Here is a 20,818-nt window from a genome sequence, read left to right as displayed (position 1 = left end):
AGAAACACCAGAGAGCTTGCATGTGCCTGCCCCGAGGAAAGGTCTTGTGAGCCACACTGCAAGAAGGCTGCTGTCTGCAAGCCAAGGAGGGAGGTCTCACCAAAACCCAGTCATGCCAGCACCCTGATCTGACTTCCAGCCTCCAGAACTATGAGAAAATAAATTTCTGCTGTTTACACCACCCAGTCTATGGCATTTTGTTATGGCAGCCCAAGCTGACTAATATACCTGGGAATGACCTAATTTCCCTGAGTTGCACAGAAAATCCTTTACAGTACCATGAAAATAAAATATACTAGAAAGAGAAAAGATTGGTACTTAATTGCAGTGAATCTCTCACTGAGAGGCTAGAGAATAATATACTCTTTCTTTGTTAGGAATAAACACTCCAGATTGTTGGAACAGAGTGTGAGCTCTCTATCTAATTTGCTGTATGGGGAGGAGAGTGTCAGTCTTCACCTAACTTTAGCTATTCTATTTATTGTTACTGTTTGCTTATCTCCTGCAATAAGAGGCAATACAAATGATAGCCTAGTTCTCCTTAACCTAAAGGAATTCAGAATGAATCTTTTCTGCCCAGTGTCCAATTCAGGACATTTATTTGGCCCTTTATTAATGCCCCAGGGAACAATCTACCTGCTTCCTTGGACCCTGTTAACATTTAAATCTTTTTCAGCTATCTCTAGGGTGTTAAACCACACCATCAACATTCACTTATCAAAAGAAATTGTACTGATTTCTTTAATTGTAGAATTGACTCAGTGTTTTAGAATAGCAGTTAAAGGATTTGGGCTCTGGAATTTAACTCAGCAGTTTACTTCCCGAGTGGCCTACCTTAGGCAATTCACTTAACCTTTCTTTTTCTCAATTTCCATTATCTGTAAAATGAGGATACCTGTTCCCACCTGTAGTGTTTTTGTGGCAATTACATTAGCCAGTGAGGCCAGGTGTGGTGGCTCACACCTGTAATCCCAATGCTTTGGGATGCTGTGGTGCGACAATTGCTGGAGCCCAGGAGTTTGAGGCTGCAGTGAACTGTGATTGTGCCTCTGCACTCTTGCCTGGGCAACAGAGCAAGATCCTGACCCTAAAAATAATAATAAGTAAGTAAATAAAAAATAAATTAGCCAAAGAATTTAAATAACTAGCATCACAACTTTCACAATGCCTAACAAATAATAAGCACTTAATGACTGTGAGTCATCTTCGTCTTTGTCTTCATCATCCTCAAATTTGACAGGTAGATAAAAATCCTAGACAGAAACCGTTTTAGGAGATGGTGTCCACTAGGTGGCACCAGCCGCAGGTAAATAAAGTCTTCCACATACGTTTCACCAAAAGTTTGGAAGTCATGAAGAGATGTAAAATATTTTGCATTATTGCAATGGCAATAATGCAATATATATAGAGAGATATATAAATATATTGTGGCCCCAAAACTAGATATTTCCTCCCAAATAATTACCTAATGGATGTCTTACAAGCAAACATGTTTTGATTTGTGATTCCGAGGCCCCAGGAGATTCTGATGCAGGGATCAGCAGACGAACTTTGAGAAACTCTCGTATTCTGTAGCTGGGTATGATGGTACGATACTACACCTCACCATCTCAGGAGTGTAATTAGGGTCAGGTTTGGCTAACAAATGGAGCTTTTGTTTTGCAGAAATATATTCCTCCTACTTATGTTGTAGCAGGGTGTGATTTGGAGAAGAACCCTGTTGAAGGTCAGAGATTTTGTACCTAACATTCTGTGGAAGGAAACTCTTTGTGGGCAGTAGGGAGGGGAGTAGACAGCTGACACAGGGACAAGAACTTGGTTGGAAGAGCAAGAGTTCAAATAAGGTTTTTAGGCAGTTTTTCTACATGACAAGTAAATATCCGCAATCCTTTTGTAATTGGATGTTTTTCTGATATCTGAGAAACTCTTAGTAAAGCAAGAACAAAATGGGCTGGACATTTGAGTTATAATACTTTTCAACTTTTCTGTCTTGACTCCTTTCTGTTATCCCTAAGCCTTCAAGCAAAATCTTATTAAACATATCCTAGTTATGTTTAAGGGAAGTAAGGCTGTGTCCATCTTTGAGATGTATTATCATACCAGTTGAAACTGAGTTATAGAATTAAGGTGACAAGCTTTTAAAAATGTGAATGCACTCATTCATAGAGAAATTGAATAAAAGCCTGGAATTCCTACATAGGATGGACTGTTTTGTCATTCGGGTATCAAAGGGCAAGGTGATCCCAGAAGACTGGCCATGTAATACTCTAAATCAGCTGAAGACCTAGGGGCTGGAGATGGATCCCAGATGGGGAGAAGTTGACAGAAAAAAAGCATAAAAGGGTAAAAGTGAAGAGGAGATGTAAGCAAATTGGAACATAATTAAATTGGGTAGAAGAAGTTGAAAAGAGCATTTTGGGAAGTCGATCTGTCCTGGCCTTTCTGTCTTAGAAAGAAATAAAAGAGAGGCCTGTGGCAGAACAATTCCTTCAACTTCCTGACCCCCCACTCCCATCCCATCCTAAATTCCTTTCATCCCAGGGAAAGGGGAGTATTCATCCTATACAAGTTAGATCCCCTCTTGTCTTTTGTCCACACACCATCAGTTATCTATTCCCTCTTGTACATTTTCAATTCTTCTTTCATTACTAGTTCTACTCTCTAAGTATGTATGTGTGTGGGAGGATCCCTTGAGCACCAGGAGTTTGAGACCAGCCTGGGCAGTATAGCAAGACCCTCTTTCTATAAAACAAATAATACAAAAATTAGCCCGGCATAGTGTGGCAAGTCTGTGGTCCCAGCTACTCAGGAAGCTGAGTGGTAGGTTCACTTGAGCCCGAGATGTCAAGGCTGCAGTGAGCTGTAATTGTGCTACTGCACTCCAGCCTGGGCAACAGAGGGAGATCCTTTCTCAAAAAAGAACATAGTATCAGTGGTCACCAATATTTTTAGTTCTCCTTCCCTTCTTAGACATTTGGAAGTATTATATTTGCCCACTTTTTTTACTTTGGCCACCGAAATGTGAGTGAAAGTTACATGTTGCTTCTGGGTGGAAATATTTGAAGCAGGTTCACAATTCTTGCTTTTATTGTTTTCTTTTGTTCTTCCTTGCCTTCAAGAAAGGTGATCCTGTGTTGAGATAATAGATGTCTAAGATCAAAGCAGCCTAGAATGCTAAGTCATCACATGGAAAAAAAATTGCCTTGACCCACAGCAAACATTCAGCAAGAAAAAACCACCCCAAACTTTTCTTGTATAAGTCACTAAAGTTTTTGCTCTTTTTAGTTCTGAGGTATGAATGTGTTAGGTTACTGTAGTATAATTAAACCTATCCTGACTAATATAAATGCTATGCAAACACATATTTTAAATACATCTATTTTAGCCCCCACTTCCAACTAGCTGGCCACCCATAAGCCTCCCTAAACAGAAATTATGGAGCTGCCAATGCTTGTGAACTGACCCTCTTCAAGTCTCCCATATTTCAGTAATTATCAGCACCATCCACTTAGTTACTCAATCCAGAATTCAAAAACAGGGATTATCTCAATTCTTCCCTCTTCCTCCCCTCACAGTCTGATCACTAAGTTTTCCTAAGTTTGTCTCAAATAGATCCTGAACATCTGCAATGGCCTTCTTCCTGTTCCTACTTCCGGTCTTGGAATATTTTATATATATATATATAATACAATACCTTCTTGTGGTACAAAATCAGAAGTTAATAAAGGGTCTACAGTAAAAATTCTGGTACCCCCCAGGTACCCAGTTCCTTCCTGTAGGCAACCAAAATGACCAGTTCCTTTTGTATCCTTTGAGATATGCTCTGCACATAGAAACAAACAGTCTACACTTCTCTCAGAATAATCTTTTTTTTTTTTTTTTTTTGAGATGGAGTCTCGCTCTGGAGTGCAGCGGCACAATCTCAGCTCACTGCCACCTCCGCCTCCTGGGTTCAAGCGATTCTCCTGCCTCAGCCTCCCAAGTAGCTGGGTTTACAGGCGTGTGCCACCAGGCCCTGCTAATTTTTGCATTTTTAGTAGAAACAGCGTCTCACTATGTTGGCCAGGCTGTCTCGAACTCCTGGCCTCAGGTGATCCACCTGCCTCAGCCTTCCAAAGTGCTGGGACTACAGGTGTGAACCACTGCACCTGGCCAGAATAATCTTTTAAAAATACAAATCTGACCATATTTTCTGAGTCTGAAGCCTTTCAGTGCTTTCCCATTACAAACTTTTGATTGTTTAGCATCCTGGTTTGATGACCTCCTTGCCTTTTCTCTCTCTTACCACCCTCCAGTCCTGCTGATCTTTCACTTGTGAGACAACCCCCCTCCCCACTGAGTTCTTTCCTGACTCAGAGTGTTTACCTATACTGTTCCCTCTGCCTGAAAACTTTTTCCCCAGATCTGCACATGCCAATTCCTTCCTTAAATGTTACCTCTTTAGAGAGTGTGCTATTCTTATCATTCTCTATTATTGCCCTCCATTTGTCGCCTTCAGTCTCTACCTCCTTATAATGGCTATGGCTATGTAAGTAGTCATTATATATTTATTGGTATGTTTACTTCTTTATCGATCATCTCCCACATTAGACTATAAGTTCCGTGAGAACAGAAACTGTCTTTTTTTTTTTTAACCATTCCCTGGATACCCAGCCCCTAGTTCTGTGTCTATTACAAAGTAGGTGCACATTAAACATTTGATGAATGAATGAATGAGGAACAAATGGAAAATCTAATACTTTGGGGTAGGAATGCAGATGGGCAGAGGAAGATGAAACTAAAAAGAGAAACTAGCCTCAACTATTTAATCAGGCAAATTTGGCCTCCATATTGTTTCTCCCCTGAGTGTAGGTTTTTATCCCATGCCTCCTTACACCATGTGGCTGGCTCTGCCTCTGGTTAGGCCAGCCACTTATTATGCAGAAGAAGGGCTGGGGAGAAAGAAGAGCAGAGCATCACTCCCACACTTTCAAGCCCTTTAATTCTTTGGGAGAAGGTGGCAGTAAGCACAGAATGCTCATTTGCCACAGCTTGTATTTTGTTGTAAACATTTAATAACGGGTTTAAACAGAAATATTGAGCAATCACTCCTTGCTTTGTTTTAGGGACCAAAAGTTTCTTTATTACAAGCAAGTAAAATCAGAAGAAACAATGACTCTCACACAGAAACAGTAACATGTTTATAAGGAAATGTTAACTCCACAATCTCAAATCAATATCTACTTCTACCTATATGTTTTTAAGTAGCACATATTTCTTTTTCTACCATAAAAGTAGTGCTTCATGTAATTATAAATAATAGAATACTAAAATTATCTTTAAAGGATAGGCTATGAAAATAAAAATCACATCCATGGAACAAGCCTTTTATTTCTAAATCACAAAAGCGAGTATGTCTGCTTTCATCTCTTACTCCCTTTGGAAACAAAAAACAAAAGCCTCATTCATCTCCACTTTAATTTCACCTTCTGAATTTATTTCTAGATACCTAGATCACCTGATTGGATTAGTGAGGTAATGTAACCCAGCCATTTGTCTTTATCTCTTACCACACTGGAGGATAAAACCCAGGCTCCTTTATGTAGTATATAAGGCTTCTCGTTAGCTGGCCCCAGGCCACCTTCCAGCCTCATTTCTTACCACCTTCTTCCCTTACTCACTTAACTGGGAACTTACTGGAGACAGGTCATGGGCTCATGTGTGTGTTCTAAAGGTCTAGCCCTCTCTTACTCAACCAAATACTTCCAGGTCAGGGAATAGAAAGATGTCCAGACCTCCTTCTTTTGTATATGGCATAGGCTTAAAGGAATGGGTTAAATGATCCTGCTGTGCTGATTTACTACAAATCGATGAGCTAGGAAGTGAATGCAACTGGAGAGAGTAGGCTTCACTACTTTGGTCAACATGCGGAAATAAGAACCGTCCTCAAGTGTTAGGCAGTGCCACTAGTTTGCAAATGCCTTGACAAGAATCATACCTGATCTTTCTTGTGAAGAGTCTCTCCCAGCTTGCAGTACTGGCTGGCCAAGGACTTGTAAAATTCTTTAACATCTAAAAGGTGACCTTTACATGCTCCCCAGTATCACCTAGAGCTCCTCCATGGCTGAGGTGGCTGTGGGCAAAAATGAAATTGCAGAGAAAGAGTATGTCCTCATTGGAGGCTCACCAGAAGTCATTGCAAATGAATTCTACAACAGAATATTCAGTGTTCAACTTACCCTGACTATAGGAAGTCTAATATCAGAGCTATTCCTCTAATTCAGAATGTCTTTGTTCAGCCATAAGTCTGGGAATGGTGTCAGAAGAAGAGGTATATCTGCACTTGGAGTGCATTTTTAAAAGGGTCCCCAGAAGGAGTCTTGTGCTGATGGCATAGTTAAGCTTCTTGATTGTGGTGGTGTTTACACAAAGCTATACATGGGATAAAATTGCATAGAGTGCCCCAACACACACACACACAGACACACACACACACACACACACGTCCATGTATAACTGGTGAAATGTGAATAAGGTCTATGGTTTATACCAATGCCAATTTCCTGTTGTTTTTTTAAATTGTACTGTAGCTAGGCAAGATGTTAACATTGTGGGAGCCTGGGTGAGGGGTGCATGGGAATCTTGCCATATATTTCTTTGCAAATTCCTGTGAATTTATAATTATTTCAAAATAAAAAGTTTTAAAGGAGCTGGAAGGGGACTCAGAGTATTGGAGCACTTGATCTAAAACAATGCTTTGGGAATCACCTTGAAACTAGAAGACCTTATGCAAAAACAGCACCTCAATGTTCACGCCCAAAAATGTTCCTGAAGAAAAGGATGAAGTGGGCTGACTTGGTTGGCATATTCAAAATGGATATAGACATTAAAGGGCCTTTAATTCCCTGAAGCTCTGTTAACATACGAGTGAATTCCCAGGCCATTTTCTGGAGACCAATAGGTAAGGCAGACAGGCAAGCAGGTGAGCTGTCACAGTAAGTCTTTGGAATAGGCCTGCAAGCTCAGGAAACTCTGAATGTCTTATGTACTTAATGACTGCCATTCTCAAATTATGTTAACCTTACTCAGCATCACTGACTTTAGCTTAATGCATTCATCTGAGAGTATTTATTGCACCTCTACCGTGTGTCTGACACTCTTTACTCTTCTGAATACTTGGGATAGGTCCAGGAACAAAATAAAGAACCCTGCCTTGGTGGAGCTTATGTTCTAGTATAAGCGAGGCGGCAGGAAGAGAAACAGTAATAAGTGAATTACAGAGCATACTAGAAGCTGATATTAATGAAAAGAGCTGGGTAAGGGGGACCAAGAATTCAGGAGATGGTGTGGCATGTGGGGGAGGGAGTGTTGCTCACTTCTCTGAGTTCTTGAAGGATATGATTATATTGAAATCAATCCTCTATTTGGATTTTATTTTCCCATTATGAAATCCTCTACCCCACCATTCCTTTCTTCTTCTTAGTCTTTCTCTTCCTTCCACCTTTTATTTTACCTTCCTCTTTTCTTTCTTCCGTTAATTTTCCCTTTCTTATTTCTCTTCCTTCCCTAATTGTCATTCTTTTTCTCTGTGGTTCTCTTACCTTTTTCTCCCTTACTTTCCCCTCTGACCTTCCTTTCCTTCTCCCCTCATTGTTTCTACTTTTTCTCTCTTCCATTCTTTTTCTAGGTATTTGTCATTATGTGATTTTCTTACAGAACTGAACTTCATGTGATTTAACTAAAGTTTGTGTGGTTTTTGTTACACTGTTAAATTGTTTGCATGACAAATGCTACTCTAACTGAAACCAAACTTTCTTCAGATACCTAACCTGATGCAAATGGAAAATAACCCTAATTTCATTGATTCTCACCTCACAGATCTGAGCCCCAGATAGAGGAACCCCACCCCACCAAATATTTCTGGAATGTGCAAGGATGCCTCACCAGAATGTTCATAGTAGCACTATTCATGAGAGTCCAAAACTGGAAACGACACAAATATCCACAAACAGTAGGATGAATACATAAGTGGTGGTAAATTCTACAATGGAATGAATACTATACAGCAGGGAGAGTGAATGAATGATTGCTATATTGAATAAGATGGATGAATCTCTTGATTATAATGTTGAGTGAAAGAGGACAGACACAAAAGAAAGGGGGAAAAAAGAAATAATCTTTGATTCCATTTCTATGCAATTCAAAAAAAACAGATTTTAAAAGTCAGGACAGTAATTGCCCTTTGGGGCAACCAACTAAGAGGGAGCATGAAGAGTTTATGTGGTGCTGGTGGCATTCTGCTGCTTGATCTGGGCACAGGCCACCCTTGTGTGCTTGTTTGGTGAAAATTCTTCAAGCAGTACACTGTGATTTGTATCCTTTTTTACATATGTTGTGCCAGAATGAAAAGTTTGCTTAAAATAATAATAACCATTGCACAAAATAAACTGGAAATATTTGGATAAGAATCACAAGGTTTAACTGTGATATTTGTGAGTAATGTTGTTTATTGCACTGATAAATCTACAAAAAGGAATTACAAACAGAAGTGGTGCTATAAAGAATGCCTCATAATGATGACTGATAAGAGCAATGACAAACTTAGAATGAAGTATTTTTATTATATTTTATTTATTTATTTATAGAAACAGGGTCTTGCTGTGTTGCCCAGGCTGAGACTCTAACTCCTGGGCTCAAGGGACCCTTCCACCTCAGGCTTCCAAGTAGCTGAGACTACAAGGGCATGCACCACTGCTCCTGGCACATTCTTTATTATATTTAATAGTTTTGTTCAGAAAGGACACATCCGAGTAGTTTAAAAGACAACTTTACATTTATTTTTAAATGTGTGCAAATATTTTCAAATGTACATGATTTGATTTTTTAATTTGTTAAAACTCATATACAATACTGGAATCTTATCCTATAGGTTAAAAATATAACAAAAGGCAGCTTTAATTTCAAGTGAAATTTTCATTGATAAAACAAAACTAAAATTATGCTTACTATTCACAAAATACATAGAAGAGACAGTATTCCCACAGTCTGCTGACTTATGTCATCACAAATGAACCCAGAATTTACAAACTCTAGCCTTGTTGTAAAACGTAACTTTGGCATTTCCTTCAAAAAAGTGAGCAGTGCATATTTCCTTTATTGAACAAAGGTATTCATTCATTTTCTGCAAGACTATTACATTCAGTCTTTTTTTTTTTTTTTTTTTGAGACGGAGTCTTGCTCTGTCGCCCAGGCTGGAGTGCAGTGGCACGACCTCGGCTCACTGCAAGCTCCGCCTCCCGGGTTCACGCCATTCTCCTGCCTTAGCCTCCCAAATAGCTGGGACTACAGGCGCCCGCCAGCCACCACGCTCGGCTAATTTCTTTTTTTCTATTTTTAGTAGAGACGGGGTTTTACCATGTTAGCCAGGATGGTCTCGATCACCTGACCTCGTGATCCACCCGCCTCGGCCTCCCAAAGTGCTGGGATTACAGGCGTGAGCCACCGCGCCTGGCCTACATTCACTCTTTAGTGAGATGATTTGTTGTCAATATAAGCAAGTAGTGCTGCGAAAATGAGGCAGCATTATAATCCTAGTTATGCTGTAACCAGATTTACAACCAGAATTCAGGATTAACCCATTTGTATGATCATTAATCCTATTCTTTCAGAAATAGACACAGTGTTTCTGGTTGTATTTCACAAGAAAAACAGAGAAGCCATTCTATCTTTAGGCAGGGGTGACTGCAGGACTTGAGTGTGCACAAATTTTGGTAAATGCAGGGGTCCTGGAACCAATCCCTGGAGTATACCAAGGGATGATGTAGTTTTCAATCAAGCAAGACATTCTCAATTGGGGACCTGGGTATAACTTTTCTCTAGAAATGAAGTACAACTTCATTCACTCCAGTGTGAAATATATGGGAAAAGTCCCCAAGATCAAAGCCTGTGTTGTATAAAATATCTAGAAAATTGTTGGCACTTAGGAAAAAAATAAATAAAAAGAAAAGATACAAAAACTTTTGGTCAAAAAAACCTGTATTTTTCAGTATGTACATTCCAAATGAATGTTTTTATATTGAGTTCATTTAGAATGCTTTGTCTTTAAAAATTCACTTTAAACACAGACTACTATAGGTAGTTCAATTTTTAGATTTTTTTTTAAGTGGTCAGAGTTCAGTTAAAGATTACTTACTTTACACACTGCTAAAATTTTTGAGAAAAAATATAAACTCATTTTAATCACCATGGTTATGTAAGCACATCAAAAAAATTTTCACTCAGAATAGCACTGTTTTTATGTCAGATTTTACACAGATCATACCTATATATGCCTCCATGCAATGATCATTTCTATAGACTAAGATAATTAAAACTGCATTTTTAAACAAAATAATCTGTCATTTGTTATCTCAGTTGTGATCATGATTATTATCATATCAAAAAAAGATTTTTATAAACCATGAAAATCTCTTTATTATTTCATTTGTCTGCATCAATATTTCAAAATATATTGGCCTGGTTCTGTAGCTTTTAGGTAAACCATTTCCAGGATCAAAGAGATCCTCAATTCCGGCTATATGTAATAACACTTCATTATTAGATACTAAGCAAATTTGCATTTTTAAAACTCCAACTTATTATCCAAAGTTATTTTCAAAGGCTTTTATTGATAAATGCATTAATCATTTTATTTCAGCATTTACTAAATGTGACCTTACATGGTGATCAGTGCAGCTCATGGATATCCAGGTCAGTCAAAAACTGATTTTTCTTTATGATTAATCATTCGTGACTCGCTTGACCACAGAGGCTGTTGGGTCAGCACTCACTCTAACTGAACAGAGATATGCCAGGGCCCACGTGAACATTATTAGCAAATCTGTGATGTGGATCAGCAGCATATTATAACACCAGCTTATCCTGGACGCTGCCAAATCGTCTGAATAATTCTCGCCATTTTGCACATGTTAGGGATAAGGTGTTTATTTTATAAATAAAGCCTAGAAGCAGTCTTAGTGCTTCTCTTTCAATGGCTTAATAGAAAAAAGAATGAGTGTTTTGAGTCTGAAGAAATAGTCAATGCAGTGAGGAAGTTTTGTCTTGTATTCCTTGCTCATAGAGACCTCCCGAGCCCACTTTCAGGATGCAAGTGTACGCATAGCCTGTGGAAGCAAGGGAAAAACAAAGTGTTGATACAACTGAATTCTCCTTAAATCTGCATTATCTTTTTTATAAATATGTTTTTATAGTATTGATTGCTTACTGCTACTCATCTTAGGTGTATATCATCACAATAGAAATAGGGTAAAAACTTCATTTCGTATTCATTATACTTTTTTTTTTTTTTTTTTGGAGACTGAATCTCACTCACTGTTGCCCAGGCTGGAGTGCTGTGGCACGATGTCAGCTCACTGCAACCTCTGCCTCCCAGGTTCAAGCAATTCTCCTGCCTCAGCCTCCCGAGTAGCTGGGATTACAGGTGCCTGCCACCACACCCAGCTAATTTTTTTTTTTTTTTTTTTTTTTTTTTTTTTTTAGTAGAGATGGTCGGGGGGTTACCATGTTAGTCAGGCTGGTCTCAAACTCCTGACCTCAAGTGATCCCCCTGCCTCAGCCTCCCAAAGTGCTGGGATTACAGGCTTGAGTCACTGAGCCTGGCCTGTATTCATCACACTTTAATTGGATTTATTTAAGAGCAATGATTACTATTTATTGAGCACTTACTATGTACAAGGCACTGCTCTTGTTACTTTACATTTATCCTTTAATTTTCACAACTCTGTGGTATTATTACTACTTTACATGAAGATACTAATATGAAGACAGGATAAGTAATTTGCCCTGGGGTGCACAGCCAGTAAGTAGCAGAATGAGGACTAGCACCCAGGTCTGTCTTGTTCTAAAGTCCATGCCCTTGAAACTATTGTGCTATATTGTTTTACCATCTATAGAAACCCTCCCTGAATGATTATTTTACGTGGCAACCAATAAATATCCTATAATATAGCAGTCTTAAGTTTTAATGTTGACATATGAGTTTTTACTCAAACTAAGGCACCCTATATCCATAGAGTCATAAACTACTAGAGCTAAAAGGACTTCTCAGGTCGATAATGACTTTCCTGGGCTCACTAAGCTGGTGGGCCAAGATGCAGGTACTGTGATTTTCACTCTAGCAATGTATTTCCTCCACAGAAATCTCTGCCTGTCATCCTTACTGCCTGATTTCACTATAGGGGGTTGAATGTTTTCTTTGCAACATTTTTTCAAGACCTAGAAAAAGGCAGAGAAGGCAGGCTTATCAGATTTGATTATGACACCAGGTAACGGGTACTGGGGTAGACAATATCCCGGATGATAGATTCAAAACACAAAACTGGCCAATGTGGTGGCTCATGCCTGTAATCCCAGCAATCTGGGAGGGCAAGGCAGGTGGATTACTTGAGGTCAGGAGTTCAAGACCAGCCTGGACAACATGGCAAAACCCTGTCTCTACTAAGAATACAAAAAAAAAAAAAATTATCTGGGCGTGGTGGCGAGCGCCTGTAATCCCAACTACTTGGGAAGCTGAGGCACACGTGAGAATCTCTTGAACCCGGAAGGGAGGGGTTGCAGTGAGCTGAGATTGTACCACTGCACTCCAGTCCAGGTGACAGAGTAAGACTCAGTCACAAATAATAATAATAATAATAATAATAATAATACAAAACTATGTCAGTAAACAAGAACCAACAAGATGAAATCCAGCAGAAATAGGTGTAGTTCTGTATTAGGGTCAAAACTCAATTAAATAAATATAAGTAGGGAACTCTACTAGACCATAGCTTGTATGAAAATGCCCCAGTCTTTAGTTGGCCCATGCTCAATAGAAGCTAAAATTCTGATGTTGCTATTATGAAAGGAAACACATTTTTAAGCTGTAGTAATAGGAATATCTTGATGAGATCAAGGTAGGTCATGGTTGAATAATCTCCATGGTGGCCTGGCCGCATTTAGGGTTTTGTGTCCCCATCGTGACCAGAGAAGCATTGACTGCTTGTTTGTAAGGAATAGAAGGAACTAGAAGAGTCTCAACTGGAAGAGAGTCTGCTGGAGACCTGAGAACTATTCTCAAATATTTGAAGGGCTGTTCAGTGGGAAGGTCTGTGTTGCTAAGGAAGGCAGATCTCAGTTCACTAGGTGGTTACTACAGAAAGGCCAAATTGAGTTCTGTAAGCACAAGTAACATTTAGAGACTTCCAACCATGTAACAAACTCCTTTGAGAAGGCGCTAGTGGCCAATGTCTGGAAATGTTCACATAAAAGCTGAATGAACATTCATCAAGGATGGTGTAGGAAGGATTTCTGCATGGGCTAGAATGTTAGACTACTTGATTCTAAGAAATCTTTCAACTTTTTACAATCCTGTGATCTTCCTTCAGTGTTCACCTCTTATCCAGTGGCGAAGCTGCAAAATTTACTCAGATGCTACAAGTTCAGACAAGTTTCCTAGGAATAGTCTGATGTCACAAGAGCATCTGAAATACACAGAATCAGTCTAGGGTGGGGAGAGTGTGTTTTTAAAGCCTTTATCAGTCATATGAAGGAAGGTCATAGGGTTTCTGTTCCTCACATACTATTCCTGAGGCTTATAAAGTTCCTAGCTTAGAAGTTTCCTCTATTCATTTTTTTCCTACCCCATGGCCTTACATCTCTAGAAGAGCAGTATGCAGAGGTGTAGGTATCAAATCAGGAGCAGTGTGTTGGCTCTTGCCAGTTGCTGATCATCCCCAAATGCCTGGGACAAAAGATCCCCAAGTACTTAATGTCTTCAAGGGAGAATTCTTATTTTCTCTTTTTCCCTGCTATGAAGCCATCTTTTCTGCATTTGGGGGAATTATGTTCCCTGACAGTTCTTAATCAGATATATTCACTATTTGTATTACTCTAATTATTCAAAATGTAATTCAAATATTTTCTTCAGAAGAAAATGATCATACCTCGTCCTGGACATCAAGTTCTTCTTCCGTCAGCTCTGTTTCTATTAATTCAAGGGTATCTTTACAATCCTGAATGAGAGTGATCTTGAAAAAGAGAACACAGGGTAGAAATAGAATAGCATCAACCCACCTGATGCTCCACTGAAAATGATTTGAAGCTTTCCTGGTGCTTCTCATCTATCTTTACATACTTCAGAATCCTCTTCAGCTGTATTGTTCTTTTATATTTCCCAACTAAAATTTTTTGTATATCATTGTTTTGCACATTGAAAGGTGAACTGGTATACTTCTCCATTGTCTAAACTCCTTTTCAGCTCTCTTCCCCAACCTCTTGAGTGTATGCCTCTTAACAAGTCACCCCCTCTGCCTAAATGATTCAGCAGTCAATAGTGCATCTCTCAATGGCTAAGCTAAGAGCACTTAACACAGCGTTGAGTGTGCAATGAATGCACAGTGAAGCACTTGTCACTGATGACAAAAAACAGCCACAAATGGAATTGGGTGGAAATTAATTCTATTGGAGATGGAAACCAATGTCTATGGACCAAGTTGGTTATTCAGAAAAGCTCTACTTTTTAGAGGTGGCATGTAATTTAATCTTCTACACAGAGGAAACCAACGACAATTTTGGCTTTGTGTTTTGCATGGAAAAGGACATTTTCAAAGCAACTCCAAATATATATCCAGGCTAAAATAACATTTTGAAATGCTACTTAGCTACTTTTCAACTCAAATAGCCCAATTCTCTTAGCTAGTATGAGAACGAATTAGAGGGTTAAGTCCCTGTGCAAATGGTATGACATAATGGGAAAGGTAGAGGATAAGTCTAACTACAAGTTGTGTCCTGAGATAGTCCTGTGATGGTAAAATAAAGGGATAGGAAGAAGGTTGTGTCATTGCAGTCACAATATCTTTGATACAGAGGGACTCCCTCTTGAAGGAGTTTATCATCATTCACCTACTTATCACATATAAAGCTTTGTGCTAGACTCTGAGAAGACACAGAAATATAAGCCTCTTGATCTCACAGGCCACCAGGAATGTCCAACCCACTTTTAGTGGACCAGTAAGTATGTAATACAAGCATTCCATTATGCTTAGTCTATTTGTTTAAGGTCCAAAAAAATCCATCCCAGCCACTCACAATACCTCTCTGATTGCAAACAAGACTGAGTCTAACCTAGTAGAAACACTCTTGGTGAGTGGTTTTTATGACATTCATAGCCTAAAATCTTAGTAAGCATGGGTATAAACAAATAAAATAACTGTTTTCATGTTGGGAAAGAACTTGATACCTTGGTTCTGTTTTACTTTTAATGTGGGTCTCTTAAAGGATACTTCATATGATCCAACTTTCTTATCACCTATGGGTTAGAGAATTTTAAGTTGGATAGAAAAAGGTTTATGAATTTTCAATGATAAACAGTTTTTTTTTTTCTTTAGATTTGTAGCTTTACTCTTTTTTTTTTTTTCCTTTTTTATATTTAAGATCCACAGCTTGGTAGTTAGGACTAGTATTTTACCAAGGAACATTAAATAGAACAATCTCTCCACTACCAGTGCCTAAAAAGAATAATATAATATCATTTCCTAAGTTAGTTTTCTTCAATCAACTGCCAATCTACAATAAGGATCTACTTGTTCTATTTTTAGCAAAATGGGAAGCAATTTAAAATATCCACGATGTCACTGGAATCATTACTGTTATTATATCTTGATAGGTATTTGCTTTAGTTTCCTAAATTCACTATGAGAAATGAGATTCTTGTACCACCAGGAGCACCATTAGGCCAAGCCCAATGAACCAGACCAGAATGCTCACCTCTTCTGGGTATTTGACAGAAAAATTAACAAAATAATACCCATGGGAAATCAGGGCCTATTCTGGAGCCAGATGCGCTACTGTTGTGCCATGAGGCCTCCCATCAGGGCCTATTCTATTTTGTAGGGAAAAATTAACCCTGGGCTTATTTGTGGCTTGATTTTTAAATTTCTTTTTCAAAGATCACTTATGGCCTGGTGGATCCTGTTTAAAGACATTTATAATTCAAGGTTTTCCAGATTGCTGAGAATTTAAGTGGAATTTATGTACACAAATCCCAGATCACAAAAGATCCAAGATTCAATACTCTTAAAAGGCATTATAGCTAATGCCCACTTTTATTAATAAACCTACACATTGTAGAACTATTCAGTACTGGGTACTACCAGGTAATTTCCTATAAACTATCTTATTTAGTCTTCATATCTACCTAGCAAGGTTAATGTTTTTACTTCCATCTTACTGATGAAAAAAACTGAGGCTCCAAGAAGTTATATACATAGCTTAAAATTCAACAGCTAGACTAGACTTGTGTAATGTTTGCCATTTATAGAAATCATGATAGTTTAGAAATGATACATCTGTAGAAAGGTTGAATATTTACCGTTTCTAAAATGGAATCTTGACCCTTTTGAGATTTCACCTGGTTCTGTAGATAGAGTATAGCATCATGGACCGTCAAAAAGAATGTGTCCTTTCTAATGTTGTCGTCAAAGAACCCGCATTGCTCCAGCTTTTCTATCACATAATCTTCAAAAGAAAGACACAATGTTTTGTTAGTTCCTAGGAAAAGAAATTTTTGTTTGTTTGATTTTGAGACAGAGTCTCATTCTATTGCCCAGGCTGGAGTGCAGTGGCATCATTGCTCACTGCAACCTCCGCGTCCCAAGCTCAAGTGATCCCCCCACCTCACACTCCCAATTAGCTAGGACTACAGGCACACCCTACCATGCCCAGCTAAGAAAAGAAATTTTAAAGCATCAACCTATACTAAGTTTTTGTAGCTCCTCCTTTTATTTATTTATTTTTCTCTTATCCAAAATGTGACCCAGATTTGAAATGACAGTTTCTTTTCCAGTAGCATATAGAATGGTTATCCCACAACTGGTCATAGTCAACCTTGTGGACGATCACGTCCCTTTGGCCAAGCCAGTGTGTCCATCCTCCTGCTGCTGTGGGCCAGGCTGCTAATGTTTCACAGCTGTGCCCTTCTCTGGAGACTTTCCCTTGCCCGTTGGGAGCTGTGTCATCTAAAGAGGACTGGGTCTGTAATTCCAGCACTTTGAGAGGCCGAGGAGGGCAGATCACTTTGAACCCAGGAGTTCTGGGCAATATGGTGAAACCCCATCTCTACAAAAAAATACAAAAATTAGCCAGGTGTGGTTGTGTGCACCTATAGTCTCAGCTACTCAGGAGGTTGAGATGGGAGGATCACTTGAGCCCAGGAGTTTGAGGCTGCAGTGAGCCACAGTTGCACCACTGCACTCCAGCCTGGGTGACAGAGCAAGACCCTGTCTCAAATAAATAAGTAAATAAAGAGAACTGGGAGGTTTCATCCCCACACATGGCTGGCCTGCAGCCACTGACTGAGTCATTACTGGGGGAGAAAGCAGGTCCCCTTGCCTCAAGGAGGCATAACCTTCTGGTACTCTTCCTGTGGTGGTGCTCCCTGTGAAATCAGGGATCTACGCTGGGCTTCAGAAACCATGTCTTTGATCAGCTTCTTCCCCTTCCCTATCCTGCTCCCCTCACTGCTTCATAAATTTCCTCAGGTGTACTCTCAATAAATCGCTTGTGCAAGAATCCCCATCTTGGGCTCTGCTGCTAAAGAATTCAACCTAAGCCTTAGCACTTTCCTACGCACATACATTCATAAAGAAACACACAGAGACTCACACCCTTGAGAGTCCTCCTGTTCTAAGGAATCTAAGTAATCTCCAGCTTTGCCCTCCTCATAACAATATCCCCCCATTGTCAATATCCACCCCACCCCCACCCACTGTCAAGATACACATTTCCATACATTACCAGCTCTGTGGCACAAATTGGAAGTAATATCTTTCTGGGTTCAAAATGTTCTCAGAGTTTTTATGCTTTTTGTTTTTAAAAAAAAAATAATAGAGACGGGGTCTCACCGTGTTGCTCAGGCTGGTCTCAAACTCCTGGCCTGAAGTGATCCTCTGACCTTTGCCTCCCAAAGTGCTGGGATTACAGATGTGAGCCGCCATGACCGGCCTATTTACTTATTTAAATCTTAACTCTAGCTTGGCAATCAGAGGTTATTTAAAGGTTGTTTCTAATTATGGACTTATGAAGGAAATCAAAACAAGGCAGGAAGGAACCACTAGGTAGGAAAGATGTGGGAAGAAATTTACAAGTATGAAGAGATAAAGAAAATTGAAAAGAGAGTAATTTTTTCTTTTGTATAGGAGATAACCTTATATGGTCAAAATGATAAGGAGAAAAGAAAAGTAAATCTTTGTCCTAAGGTACAATGCCAATTTTAAAAAAGGAAGTACAGGACAAACTGAAGGTTTAAGCAAGTTGTAGAAGGTTTGTAGAAGATAAATATCATGAAAAATTTTATGTGATTGAGTTGGCTAAAAGTAGAAGGGAATTATTTATAAGTTTTTCTAAAAATTGAGCATTAATATTAAAGTACACTGATGGAAGGCTAAAGTGTGGGCCTATGTGTTGGAACAATAGAGTTTTCTCAGAGGATTGGTTTACTCTTAATAGAAAATTGTGAGAGGATTTTCTCTTCCAGGTAACTGGCCTAGAAAACAGAGATTTCATGTTTCATCAATATAACTCTTCTTGTGCTTTTTGCCTTTGAACTCTTTTTTCACTTTGGTTTTATTTCATAATGACCTATGATCCTATTTTGATCAAATGTTTTAAACCTTTGGTATTTGACAAACTTCTCAAAAATCAAAATTAAGTCTTTTTGACCTTGAACTAACTTTGGGATGTTCCAGAGGACCCTGGAATTTCTTAAAGAATCTGTAAAAGAGAGATGTTAAACCAAATGGCCTTATCTGATAGGTTAAATTATATGGGAAGCACTGTTAAAATAAGAAATGATGTTTAACTTTCTTTGTGCTATATTTTTATAGATATGTTATTAATATGTTCCAAAATTATATAACATTCCTAGAAATGTGATAGGTCTTGGTATAAATGCTACCAGTCATAATTTTGGTTATTTTAAATTGTTGTGTGCCACAGAAATATCCAAATATCCTTGTCAATTGGGTAACTCACATCAGATCTTTAAATATAGCCACTTTAAGTCTTGTTGTCCACAGTTAATTGTTTTGTTCTGATACTTTTTCTGAAAGCTCTTTGTAAGCCATTATAATTCTAAAGTGCTGTGACTTCAAAGAGTTATATGGGAAGAATGAAAAGAACTCTGACAAATACAGGTTTCTAATAACTTTGAATTCATACCATTCGATGGAATTAAACTGCCAGCCAAGATCAAACAGAGCAAGAATTAATTACATGAGACTGAATGAACTGATGGAGAAGAATTACAGGTTTTATGGCTTTTTTATTTGAAACATTGCTGGTTCTTTTAATATTTGTTTTCCAGATCTAAAGAAAATTTTTCTTTAAAGCTATCTGCAGTTTACAGCCACTTGGTTAAGCATACTTTTTTTTATTTTTTGAGACAGGGTCTCACTCTATCACCCAGGTTGGAGTGCAGTGGCACCATCTGGGCTCACTGCTACCTCCACTTCCCCAGATCAAGTGATTCTCAGCCTCAGCCTCCATGCCCAGCTAATTTTTTGTATTTTTTGTAGTAACGGCGTTTTGCCATGTTGCCAGGCTGGTCTCAAACTCTGAGCTCAAAGCAATTGTCCGCCTTGGCTTCCCAAAGTGCTGGGATTACAGATGTGAGCCACCGCACCCAGCCTTGTTAAGCATACTTTCATAAACAAAAATTGAAACATTTGCTTTTCCTCTCTACCTGATCCTTCCAGAATTTGGAAACTCTTCGTGAGTATTCTTATTTTTATGGCAATATGATTATTTACATGAAAGTTCAATAAGAATCTGTTCTTTTAAATAGAATACAATTGGAAAACATTGGTTATATTATCAAGGCTTTGAATAGAATATCATATTTGAAAATGTGCACAGAATTCCTGGCTTCAAGGGCTGCTAGCCTTACAATGAGTGAATAAAAAGTCGTTCCTTCCTGGGAGGCCCAGTAACTTCAAGATATTAGATACATCAGGCAAAGCCTAATGTCTGCCTTGGTTTGACTTCATAGCATCAAGACATTTTAAAAAGTCCAATCTGAGATTCCTTGTCAAAATTTTTAGCAAAGCAATTATTTTTTGGAGACATGGTCTCACTGTGTTGTCCAGGCTATAGTGCAGTGGCTATTCACAGGCACAATCATAGCGCACTGCAGCCTTGAATTCCTGGGCTCAAGCAATCCTCTCACCTCAGCCTCCCAAGTAGCTGGGATCACAGGCAAGCAACACCTCGCCTGGCTTGGCAAAGCAAATTTGAAAGGAGTCACCTATGTAGTTATTCTTGCTGTACTGTGTAAATAATCAATCAGGCCAAGTTTGAGACTAAACTTATTTTGTAAACAAATTGGTCTACCATGATCATCTTTGATAGAAATGGAGGTGACTATAGAAAGAAAAACATATGGTTCAAAAGAAAAGCATAGTAAAACTGTTCTTAGACTGTAGCCCTGTTCAATATTTATGAGTTTTTATTATCTACCTGTAGACTGAGCTGGATTCTTAATTCTTTTAGCTTTCACTAATATCTGGCTACAACACTCCAATGAAGACCAAGAACTACTCAGTTCCTGAAGCTCTGTAAGCTGAAGCTGAGCAACTCAGTGTAAATTTCAAGAGATGAATCTCATGCTTAAACTGTGGGCCACATAGAGAGTTCGCCAGAATGCTGGATGCCACAACTAGAGACAATAAAACTACAAACCAAAACAAGAAGTTGTCAACTTCATGCTGTAGACAGCTCCAAGACTGTCAGAACAAGACTCCCTATCATA

At 38.8% G+C, this 20,818-nt stretch overlaps 1 protein-coding gene across 1 annotated transcript in view; it reads right to left on the bottom strand.

Annotated features, from left to right (window-relative positions):
* Positions 1–8,479: 8,479 nt before the first annotated feature.
* Positions 8,480–20,818, bottom strand: part of SLC26A4 (solute carrier family 26 member 4) — a 57,397-nt gene continuing 45,058 nt past the window's right edge. Inside the window, exons 18-20 of the mRNA XM_008963570.3 lie at positions 16,385–16,530; positions 13,959–14,042; positions 8,480–11,141 (exon numbers count right to left, since the gene is read on the bottom strand). Coding sequence (XP_008961818.2) covers positions 11,118–11,141; positions 13,959–14,042; positions 16,385–16,530 — 254 coding nt within the window. The 3' untranslated portion in view covers positions 8,480–11,117. The remainder of the gene's footprint in view (positions 11,142–13,958; positions 14,043–16,384; positions 16,531–20,818) is intronic.

Source organism: Pan paniscus, chromosome 6 (assembly GCF_029289425.2).
Source record: "Pan paniscus chromosome 6, NHGRI_mPanPan1-v2.0_pri, whole genome shotgun sequence".
NCBI lineage: Eukaryota > Metazoa > Chordata > Mammalia > Primates > Hominidae > Pan > Pan paniscus.
The sequence above is the reverse complement of the archived record's forward strand: the minus strand, read 5'-3'. Positions and strand labels throughout refer to the sequence as shown.